At 53.6% G+C, this 11898-nt stretch overlaps 1 protein-coding gene across 1 annotated transcript; it reads right to left on the bottom strand.

Annotated features, from left to right (window-relative positions):
• Nucleotides 1–4369: 4369 nt before the first annotated feature.
• Nucleotides 4370–6011, bottom strand: PVRIG (PVR related immunoglobulin domain containing). Its single transcript, XM_036409760.2, has 5 exons — nucleotides 5794–6011; nucleotides 5358–5708; nucleotides 5145–5268; nucleotides 4994–5051; nucleotides 4370–4891 (listed from the first exon to the last, which is right to left on the bottom strand). The coding sequence occupies exons 1-5, from the start codon at nucleotides 5852–5854 to the stop codon at nucleotides 4577–4579; spliced, it is 909 nt and encodes a 302-aa protein (XP_036265653.1). The 5' UTR covers nucleotides 5855–6011; the 3' UTR covers nucleotides 4370–4576.
• Between the last annotated feature and the right edge of the window lie 5887 nt (nucleotides 6012–11898).

The raw sequence follows: 11898 nt of genomic DNA, 5'->3' as shown, positions 1-11898 counted from the left end.
AGAAGTTTATTGTAAGTTTACACAGACTCCCCCTGGGGCCCTAGCTGGTTTGGTGCAGTGAATGGAGCATCGGCCTATGGACCAAAGGGTCCTGGATTCGATTCCAGTCAAGGACATGTACCTTGGTTGCAGGCTCTTTCCAGGCCTGGGCCCTGGTCGAGAAGATGCAGGAGGCAACCAGTAGATGTATTTGTCTCTCTGTCTTTCCCTCTCTTCCACTCTACCTAAAAATATGTCCCTCTCCTGCTGGCCAACCTCTTGCATCCCTCCCTGGCCCCTGTCATGACCAGTGGGGTCCCTCAGCCTGGCTTGAGTCCTCTTGCAATCCAGGACCCTCCAGGAGGTGTCGGAGAGCCAGTTTCAGACTGATCCCACAGGCCAGGCCAAGGGACCTATTGGCACACAATTTCATGCACCGGGCCTCTAGCTTTATATAAATACTAGGGGACCAGTGCACAAAATTCATGCATGGGGATGGGGGTGTATCCCTCAGCCCAGTCTGCACCTTCTCCACTGGGACCCCTAGAGGGATGTCTGATTGCCTGTGAAGGCCCAATCCTACTGGGGTTGAGCCTAAATGTCAGTCAGACATCCCTCTCACAATCCAAGACTGCTGGCTCCCAACTGCTTGCCTGCCTGCCTACCTGATTGCCCCTAATCACTTCTGCCAAAAGCCTGATCACCCCTAACCACTTCCCTGCCAGCCTGGTTGACGCCTAACTGCTCCCCTGCCAGCTGGATTTCCCTTAACTGCCCTCCTCTGCCAGACCAATTGCCCCCAACTGCCCTTCCCTGCAGGCCAGGCGTGGTCACCTCCAACTGTCCTCCCCTACAGGCTTGATCTCCCCCAACTGCCCTCCCCTGCTGGCCATCTTGTGGCAACCATCTTGTGTCCACATGGGGCAGCCATCTTTGACCACATGGGGGCAGCCATCTTGTGTGTTGGAGTGATGGTCAATTTGCATATTACTCTTTTATTAGATGGGATGTCTACACAGAGAGATCCCGTTATTCCTATTCATAGCACCCTGATCTTTTAACCACTGTAATGCTTGTCTGTTTATTTACCACACGGCCGTTTCCCAGGTGAGCCAGCTGACCCATTCACAGATGCGGGAGTGGAACTGTCTAAGGGCCCAGCTATGGGAATTCCAGATGTCGCAGCTGCACCATCAGATTTGAAATTGGAGAGTCTCTCCTGCCCATGACTAGACCAACAGCTCTAGAATCTTCCGTAAGGATGGGGATTGGAGCCACAGCCTGCGGTTTCTCTCTGGGGTCTGGGAGAGTCCACAAACACAGGAGACTCAGCTCTACCCTGTCCCTTTCAGCCCCGACCGCACCCCAGCCAGAAGTCTTCTCCCTGCGTTTCGGGCGGAGTCCTCGGACCCCCCTTGTCTGATTTCCTCTCTCCAGGCCCAGGCCCAGGCCGGTCACAGTCGCAGGCTCCAGGCCACCTCAGCTGAGCTGGATGGGCGCCCTGAAGGGGCTGAGGGTGAGGTCCCTACCCGCCGGCAAATGGGGCCGCATACCGGGCAGTGGTCTTGGCATCCAGGTCCCAGCAGCCCTTCTGGGCCTGGGCTCACCCGGCAGGTGTCCAGAGGGGCCTGTGGGCGGGAAGGCGGCTGCTGGGCACCTCGACCGACCTCCTGGGGTTCGGGTCCCGCAATGGCCCTGAGGGCTCAGGGCTCAGAGCGCAGGGAGCGCAGTGGTGGGCGGATGGAGAGGGGAGGGGGATGGAGAGGGGACTAAAGGGAGCTGAGGCGAAGGGGCAGGACCTGGGGGAGGGCTGGGACGGTGGGGGTGGGAGGAGCCCGGGAGCGGCTGGGGCTGGACCATGAAAAAGGGCTCGGCTGGGGATGCGCTGCTGGACCGCTGGTGCAGACAAAGGCGGGGAGGGGGTGGGGATCGCGGTGTCGTGGCGAGTGGGTCACAGCTCTGTGAAGCCCAGACGCCTCCCAGGATCCTGTTCTCCTGGGCAGAGTGCCCTCTTTCGCTGGGCACCTCCAGGGGGGTCAGCGGAGGGCGGCTGCATCCCCCTCTCCCGCCTCCCAGTCCCTGGTAGTCACTCTGCGCATCCCTATCCTCTCTCCTCCTCCCCCCCACTCCCTCCTCAGCTGTCTGTTAAATAGATTTATTGAAAATCCCTGCCCCTTGGGGTTGTGTAAGTCCTGGATAAGATTCCCCGGGCCTCGTTGCTGGGTACTTGGCCCTGGTGTATACAGTCTCCATCCCTCGGGCCTCATCACCTTATCATGTGCCAGAGGAGCCAAGCGAGAGCCCCGGAGAGGAGAGGGAGGTAAGCCCTGGGTCCCGCAGGCCCTGGATTCAGACCCAGCTCAGCTCACAGAGCGCGCCTTGGATTACGGATGGCTGTCTGTGGAGGCGAAGGGCTGATGCAGGACTGACCCCTGAGCAAGTCCTCTCTCTCTGGGGCCTCACTTCCCACATTTGTTGAACAGACGTGAGCGTGTGCTCCCAGACGGGGTCTGAGAAGGGAGTCTGCTCTGCTGCCCCCGCGCTGTGTCCAGCGACATCCCCACGATGTAGGCTGTTCTCTCAGCTGGTCCCTTCGGCGCGGACAGTGGGGGGCACGCCAGCTGTGAAGACTTCCTGGGTCCCCAGGTTTTTGGTTCTATGGACCCCGCGAGCAGCTGGCCACGCCTCCCGAGCTTGCTTGTGAAAGACAGGCTCAGGCCTGAGGACCGCTCCCCCAGCTCACTTTTACTTATTTATTTATTTTAAAAAATATATTTTATTGATTTTTTACAGAGAGGAAGGGGAGGGATAGAAAGTGAGAAACATTAATGAGAGAGAAACATCGATCAGCTGCCTCTCGCACTGGGGATGTGCCCGCAACCAAGGTACATGCTCTTGACCGGAATCGAACCCGGGACCCTTGAATCCAACACTGAGCCAAACTGGTTTCAGCTCCCCCACTCACTTTCAGAGAAGTGGTCTGGCTGGGAGCTGGCTGGGGACTGGGGTTCCTCAGAGCTCCCCTTGTTCCATGAACATTCTCCTCCTGCAGGCCTCACTGCCCCGCAAACCTCCGTCCCGCTCCCAACACGATCCCAGGACTGCTGGGCCCTGAGCCACCCCCTCCTTCACTGATTCTCTCACTCCTCAGGGACCTCTGCAGTCCCACCTTTCTCCCTAAATCCTGGCCCGCAGGGACCACTGAGCTGGCGAGACGGTGCGGAGGGCTTCTCAGAGGAGGAGGAGGAGGAGGAGCACTTGCTGAGGGAGGCAGGCCCGACAACCCCTTCTCCACCCCCCCTCCCCCTCTGGTCCATCCTCTTCCTAGTGAGTATGGAGTTGGTGGCTAGCCGGGCCTGGCTCCTGGGAAGGCCACTCCGAGCATGTCTGGAAGGGTAAGCTGGCTGCTAGAAAATGTTGTGGTTGGACACAGCCTCTGGCCAGGCCTCCCTGAGCCACACAGAGGCAGAGGTGGCTCCTAGCTGGACAGCTCGGACGGACTCCCCGGGATTTCTCACCTGCAAGACCAAGGACGAGGCCAAGGGGCAGGTGTCCCCGCCGCCCTCCGAAAGGCTGGGGGTAGCTGAGCCTGGCTCCAGGACTACCCCCTTCCTGTGGAGCCTCTGGGCTTCCAGCGCTCTCACCACGTTGTCTCATGTGGCAAACGCGTGGCGAGGCCGGGCTGCTGGGCCTGTGACGGAGGGAGAGCCGCCTCCTGGATGGGAAGACTAGTGGGAGGGGAGGGTGTGTTCAGTCCCTGTGTCGAATGGGCCTGCCTGCCAGGGGCTGGGGGAGTAGTCCTGGTGCCCAGTAGCAGGAGAGGAGCAAGAGGAAGCTACTGTGGGCAGATGTGAGATGGGTTCCCTGCCTCTGAGAGCGTGTGTGTGTGTGTGTGTGTGTGTGTGTGTGTGTGTGTGTGTGTCTGTGTGTGTGTGTGTGTGTGTGTGTGTGTGTGTGTGTGTGTGAGGGCTTCATCCCCAGGCATCTCAGGGAGCCCTGTTGTAGGGACACCAGGTCAGACTCAGGGTTTTTTCTCAGGCTGAAGCCCCAGAAGCCCTTGTGCTGGCCCAGGGCATGGTGGGATTTGAACGTGGACTATCCTGGCTGGGGCCATCAGACACCCAGTCCTGTCAGTCTCACCTGCTGTCCCTCAGCAAGGCCTGCAGGGCCAGGAGTCACCAGCCTGGCATGGCTCCCCCAGCCCAGGACACTCCTCTGGTGGGGGATAGGGGATCTCCCGTACCAGGCGCTCCTCCCTCTGATTCTAACCTGGCTCCTGCCTCCAGGGCTCGGAACTGCCTCTAACCTCTGAAGCTCCCAAAGAAGACAAGGCCCAGCCAAGACCCCAGTCAAATAAACCATTTTTGTTGCCTTAGTTATCGACAGAGCAGGAAACTACCTGGGACGGGTTTTGTCACCTCTCATGCACACGTGTGCTCACACAAGCACACGCGCTGGCCACATCCGCAGCAAGTGGGCCCTGGCCGGGTGTGTGTGGACTTATTAGAGGCTCAATAAGATGCGCAAACACCAATGGGAGGGGCCCCAGAGGCCTGGGAGGGGAGGAAGGTCGAGTGGACTCGGGGGCCCCCTCTCATTAAACTCCTAAACGCCCCTCCGTGGCTCTGGGCTGCAGAGGCTCAGGGAAGGGGGTGAGGTTGGGGCAGATGTGGGGAGGCCTCTTTCCTGCCTGAACGTAGAGTCCGTTCTCAATGGAGACGAAGCTGCCGCGAGCAGAGGCTGGCAGGGGCGCCCGCGGGGCAGGGTGCTGCGCTGTGTGGCTGGGGATCGGCTCCCTCCTGGACAATGGCTGGGGTGGGAGGACCGTGCCCATAGCCGCCCGGCAGAGGTGGTGGGTGGAGATGGTGGCATAGGGGATGTGGGGAGAGGCCTGGAAGGCTTGGCTGGCTGCCTGCAGGGATCGCAGAGGAAAAGGGCCAGGTGAGGTTTCCCCTCATGGCCCCCAGCTCCAGCCCACTCAGTTCCCTGCTCCAGAGTGGCCCCTGATGCTCACCGCTGCTTGTGTCTGTGTCAGGGGGTCGCTGAGGGGTGGCTGAAGCTTTGTGACGGACCTGGGAGAGAGATAGGAGGGTCAGAAACAAAGCATACGGCTAGCTCAATGGTGTGAGGATTTAGACTGGGCCCAGCTGGGGCTGGGGTCTCACCAGTGCCTCTGCCGACGTAGCAGGTGGAGAAGGTAGACACAGCCAAAGAAGAGGACCCCTGAGATCCCCCAAATCCCAGCCAGGTCAGCCCGTAGGAGAGAGGCTGAAGTAGAGGCAGGGAACCCTGTGCACAAAGAGAGACATGCCAGATCCCCAGCCGATGCCCCGAATTCCCCCCTGCCCTCCCCGAACCTTGTTCCTCACCAGCCCCACCTTGGTCTGTGACACGGAGGAGGCTCCCGCAGGCCTCCTGAGAGCCCTCAGGGAAGGAAGTAAACTTGCAGCAGAAGGTGGTGTTGGGACCAAGGCTTCTCTCCTCAGACCCTTCCAGGGTGAGGGAGATGCTGGTTCTGGTTTCCCAGCGGGCCTGGAGGGCAGGCGGCCACTGCTCAGAGCCCAATTCTGGGTGCAGCACTGCCAGCTTGGTCCCTCCAGCACCATCAGGCCCCCCGCAGTTCACAGTCACCAGAGAGACATTGCCAGGGCCCAGGAATCCGCAGCGAAGCGTGAAGGACAGGGCCTCGGTGGCCTCCCTCTGCACCTGCACCCACACCTCAGGAGTCCCTGCGGAGACAGACTCAGGAAGGGCCCCGGGCTGGGTCTCCAGGGCCTCCCCACGGCCTCGGGCTCTCTCCAGCCCCCCACTCACCAGCAGTGATGCAGAGTGTCAGCAGGGCCAAGAGCAGGACCAGGGCCGGGGGCCTGCCCATGGCTCCCCACTGGCCCAGGCTCAGGGGGCTGCGGTGCTGGGGACGGCACCTGTGCTTCCGCTCTCATCGCAGGAAGTTTTCATGTGTGAGCAGGCCCCGGAGCAGCTGGGCTCAGTGCTCTCTGCAACCCAACTCCACTTCCTTCTCTCAGTCTACCCCCGCTGGTGAGCCCAGGCAGGGGACTCCCTCCCTCAGCACAATTAAAGTGACGGTGACAGGGTTATTTCTATCCCTGTTCTGTGCTTTAGGATGAGCAGGGCAGGCGGCTCAGGTTTCTTCACCAGCCCCGTCTCCAGGCCTTGGGGAAGGGCACAGGGCGGGGTGGGGTGAGGATGGGGGTTAAAGGTAGAGGTGGGAAGGGAAGAACACTGCAGAGTGACCTGAAAAGATTCTCATTTCCTCAGAAGGGAGGGACCCCAGTTTCTCCTTAGGACCGTCCCCAGCGAAGGGGTAGGAAATGTGGAGGGAAAATGGAAAGAGGAAGACCTCTAAGCTAAGGTGACCAGACGTCCCGATTTTTTGGTTAAAAATCGGGACTGTCCCTCCAAAAGTGGGGCATCCGGTCACCTTACTCTAAGCGGGAAAGCCAGCAGGGGCTACCTAAGAACCTGGCCCACTTGGCCTATCACTTACTTACTGAGGACTTTTCCACGGTCTATATACCAACCCATCCCACGTTTAAGCCTCCAGCCCAGAACTCCGTCCCCCTAACTTCACAAACATGCCCCAAACTGAACTCTGTCCCATTGGCAGCCTTCCCCACCCACAGCTGAGGATTACCGACTTCCGAGTGCTCACGTCGAAAGCATACTCTGAGCTGTGACTCCTCTTACATCTCCAGCATGAGGAAATCCCGAGGAGGGACTTACCACTCCTGCTGCCATCTCCCTGACTCAGGCCATCATTTCCCACAGTGTCTCCCAAATTCTTCTGTTTATGTTCTCTTACAGAAATCTGCTGAATAAGCAGTGACACGTGATAAGAATGCTTTGCGTCCTGTCTTGTGCTGAGCTTGACTCTGGGATGAGAGCACTTTGGTGAGCTCAGGGCTAGAGCGCACAGGGTTGTTGAGGACTCTCTTGTCGTGTGCGGTAAGAAATGAGCTCAGCCAGTGTGACTCAGTGGTTGAACATCAACCTATGAACCTATAAGTCGCGGTTCGATTCCTGGCCAGGGCACATGCCCACATGCAGGCTCCAGCTGCAGTATGGGACTGCAGGAGGCAGCCGGTCAATGATTCTCTCCCATTGCTCATGTTTCTATCTCTCTCTCCCTCTCCCTTCCTCTCTAAAATCAGATATATATAATTTCCTTTTAAAGAAAGAAATGAGATGGCCCTGCCCAGGGCTATTGTCTCCTTTCTGAGGCCTGGTCTGCCCACCTGCCTGATTCAGCATGTGTAATCCTGTGATGTTAGCCATAAGTCAAACCAGTCTTTTGGGTAAACTCTGTCACCCCATCCACACCTCAGAGCCTGGCTAAGGAGGGTCCCCAGACTGCTCCCAGCCCCATTAGCATTCTCTCCAACCTTTGACCTTCTCTCAGGCGCAGTCTCCTAACCTGACTCAGACCTGCTCTCAGCATTCCTCCCCGGCTGTTCCCTGGCCAGGGTGGGAGCCCTGTGCGAAGCGGATGCGCTTTAGGGTGGCCCAGCCCAGTGCGGGCGCAGAGCACGGAGGCACCTGGGCTGCCGGCCTCAGCCTGGCCTGGAAGACCCTTGTCTCCCACCTCTGAAACCCTCCCCAGTTTGCACCTCCAGGAAGCTGTCCTGAGGGAACATTTCTTTCTCGGACAACCGTCTTTCAGATGGCAGGCTCTGGTGGTGGCTCCTTTATTCAACCCCAAACAGTCTAAGAACATAAGGGGGTTTGATACTTGGTGATCGATAGATTAAAAGCCATGGTACAAAGTTAATTACTCACCGTTTTCCATTTTCTTCCATCTGTAAGCCAAAATGTCCCCTCAGTAAGCTCTCATTGTGTAAGATTCAAACAATGTAGACTAGAAAACATCAAAATTCTCTTTCACCAGCCTGTTTATTCCCTTCTCCATTTTTATTTTTACGAAGTTAAAACCATCAATTCTTTATCATTCTACATATTATATACTACTTAGGAAGGCCAAATCATAAAAATAATTTTACAGTTTTTTTTTTATTATTGACTCCGAGGGTTTTTAGGCCATAATGAAATTTAAGTTGGGGTGATGATGGTGGTGTAATATAGTGTAACATTTATTTATTATTATTATTTTTAAAAATATATATATATATTTTATTGATTTTTTTTTTTATAGAGAGGAAGAGAGAGTGATTGTTAGAAACATCGATGAGAGAGAGACATTGATCAGCTGCCTCTTGCACACCCCCTACTGAGGATGTGCCCGCAACCAAGGTATAATAATATGCCCTTGACCAGAATCGAACCCGGGACCTTTCAGTCCGCAGGTCGACGCTCTATCCACTGAGCCAAACTGGTTTCAGCAAATAGTGTAACATTTAGGTGGAAAGGCAGATGTCCCCAAACCACTTATTGAACCGTCTCTTTCCCCACTGTTTCTTAATACTTATCTTGATCATAAATTTATACAAAGGGACCTACTACTGGATTCTCTTTTCAAGAGTTCCCCCTTCTTATTTCTGCTTCATTATCACATGGCCCTAAGGAGAATGCTTTTATGTTGTGATATGTTAGCGCCCTTGAACTCTTGGCTATCCCGAACACTCCTGAGTTTTGAGCTCTGCTGATGCAAAAGGCCATTAAGCCTCGCAACGTAAGCCCCGAGTCATCCCTCTTGGGCCTGGAGACACAGGTTAGGTAACGCAAGTCTGGTAACAGCAACCTCTTGCTCTGATGCTTCCTGGTGAAATCCCTTCAGCCACAACCCAGGTCCAGTTGCAATGAAAACAGCCCTTGTGGTCAGTCTCTAGATTGAGGCCAGGAGGGTGTGAATTGGAGCTACCATTTCCCAGCTCTGCAAGCTTAGGCAAAGTGACTTCCCCTCCCAGAAAAGCAATATGCCCGCAGGAAATCATACTGTGCTTCACAGTGTCACCCAGGGGAGTATGTACTTAGGGAGGTGCGGCACTTTGCTCAGGCCTGGCTGTAGCCCCGAGTACTGGTGACCATCCTTTCATATGAGACAATCCTCATTCGAGTTTGTAGAGTGAGACTCATAGCTGCTCCATTTTATTTTTACATAAAGGTCACTTAGGTTCCTGCATCAAAGTAATATAAAAACTGACAGGTGACACCTGAGTGTATAGTATGAGCTAAATTTGTTGTGGGCGATTCACACTCACAGTCATCTTACGTAACTTGCCCAGGGCCACGAGGCTAGTACACTGTGAAGCTAGAACAAAAATTTTGGCTCCAGGAACCCACACTATTAACAACCATGCTGACCTGCCTTTCCCACATGTAGTTTAAAAATGTTAACTGGGCCCTAGCCAATTTTGCTCAGTGGTAGAGCATCGGCCTGCAGACTGTAGGGTCCCAGGTTCGATTCCGGTCAAGGGCATGTACCTTGGTTTCGGGCACATCCCCCAGTCGGGGGTGTGCAGGAGGCAGCTGATTGATGTTTCCCTCTCATCAATGCTTCTATCTCTCTCTCTCTCTCTCCCTTCTTCTCTGTAAAGAATCAATACAATATATTCTTTAAAAAATGTTAACTGGATTATAAGGTTTTTGTAAAAAAAAAAAAAAAAAAAAAAAAAAAAAAAAAAGCAGTCCTCCACCCCATCAGCGGGGAGCCCATGCAAAGGCCCTAGATTTAGCAGCTTCCCCATTCTCTGCTGTGAGAGGCTATTGCAACCGCGGGCCACAGGCGGCTCTTTGGGCTGTGAGTGTGGCTCTTCCACAAAACACCACTGCGTGGGCGAGTCTGTTTTGAAGAAGTGGTGTTAGAAGAAGTTTAAAAAAATTGACTCTCAAAAGAAATTTTAATCGTCGTACTTGATATTTGGCTCTATTGACTAATGAGTTTGCCGACCACTGCACTGTATCACTCAGTCCAACTGCTGGCTCTGGTATACCTTATCCAAGTAAAGATATCTTCCTTCGAGTTTCCCCAGGATTCTAGGCTCCTCTGCCCACCGGAGGGCTTTAGTCTCCTGGAATTTATTTTTGGTGGGCTTGTCACTCTTCTATTTCTCTGCTCCATTCTGACCACTCTTCAGTACCTATTTCTCCAGCTATTCCAACTCAACACACAGGGTGTTCTGTGCTTTAGACTCTTTTTGTGTATCCTGTCCAGGATCACAATGTTCAACCCTATCCCCAGGGAAGCAACGATAGAGCCCAAGGAAGGATGATGTCTGTGTGAAAAGAAACCTTCCCCATCCCACTACCTTGTCCTCATGTCATCCAAGCATTCTTTTTTCATCCTGTAACCTCTGGAGTCAGTGTTGTTTGGAGTTCAGAGGATGGTAACTTACTATAAGCTGAAGGCTTTTCTCAACAATCTGGAAAACAAAAAACAAAAAAAACAACCCTTCGCTTTATAATTTAGGCGAGAATACCAACAACTCACCTGGCAGAATTCATGGTCACAATAAGGGTTGGAAAGCCTTTATTTGGCTGTAAGCTAACAGGCAATGCAGTGACACGCTCCTGAAAAGCACTGCTTGGTGTCACTTATCAACCTGGGCCAGCTTCAGTCTGTGCAGGGTCCTCCAGCCCCCTGCCTGAGCTGGCCTCAGCTCCACTCCGCCTGGCCTGGGCCTAAGCAACGGGAGCTGCTGCTCATGACGCCCACAGCTCCGCCTCTGCAGGCAAGGAGCTTACTGGCACAAAATCCTTCAAACTGTGGTCGTCAAGGTCGGGTGTGTGAACCTCAGGCGACATACAAAATATTCTCTGGTATCATGCAAAAGAAATGATTAACATTTCTAATTTTTCAAGATAAATTAACTTTTACTACTATTAAGTGACACCCTCACTGGGATTGAAATGTCATGGGTCATCTCTAATAAGATCAGCATTCTAAAGTAAGAGAGGCAAACGCACAGATTATGATGGATTGCAATTTATGTGCTGGAGTATGTAGTGGTTCTGTGGTCCCAAACAATGTGCATCCCCTCTAAGAATGCTGCTATTTGTTCTTGGACATCATTTTCTCACTGGTTACAGGTCTTCCAAATAAAGAACTTCAGTGGATTTTGACTCATTTATCATTTTATTATTATTGTTTTTAATCCTCATCCAAGGATATTTTTTTCCATTATTTCTTTTTTTAGAGTGAGTGAGAGATGGGGAGTGGGGAGAGAGAGAGAGAGAAATATGAATGTGACACACACACACACACACACACACACACACACACGCATGGGCTCATGCTCACCGCTGAGCCCTCTGGCCAGGGCTTGGCTCACCTATTAAAATAGTAAATGCAGCCAAAGAAGCACCTATTCCATTTGGATTTATAAGTTTTTGAGATGTACTCTTTTCAGTTATGAAGGTCATTAAAACTATCAAAATAAATTTCAGCTAGAATCAGAAATGTTAAGCTATGATTTAAAAAATGTTCTCACTTTGCTCTCACTATAATGTTTTTAGCACAAAAAGGTATTTTGTTCTGTTAACCAATAAAAAATTTAGAAACATTTACTTCATCACTAAATCATCCATTATATTTTTAATGTGTAAGTAAAACAAGTAGTAAATCTATCTATACTAATAAAAGAGAAACATGTAAATTGACCATCACTTCGTGATGCCCACAGCCAATCAGGAGTATGCAAATTAACCCAACAAAGATGGTGATGGCCCTATCCCCGCCCCCCTGCTCCAGGCCTCTGGGCAGTGGGCCTCCTCAGGGCCTCCCTGCTGTGCTCCACACCAGCCAACTGACCTTGCAGCCTCCCTATGGCCCAACCCCCCGCCTCAGAGGCAACCCTCTGGTGCCTGAGGTCATCGCTCCTGGTGTCTGGCGCCCCCCCCCCCCCCCCCCCCCCCCCCCCCCCCGCCCTGCTGCTATGGTAAACAAGCCCTAGCTTGGAGCAGCCCCACAGGCAGGTGGGGACACGTTCTGGAGCTCGCTAGATG

Source organism: Pipistrellus kuhlii, unplaced genomic scaffold (assembly GCF_014108245.1).
Source record: "Pipistrellus kuhlii isolate mPipKuh1 unplaced genomic scaffold, mPipKuh1.p scaffold_m20_p_4, whole genome shotgun sequence".
In the NCBI taxonomy this organism is placed as follows: Eukaryota; Metazoa; Chordata; class Mammalia; order Chiroptera; family Vespertilionidae; genus Pipistrellus; species Pipistrellus kuhlii.
This window is presented reverse-complemented; position numbering and strand designations above follow the sequence as displayed.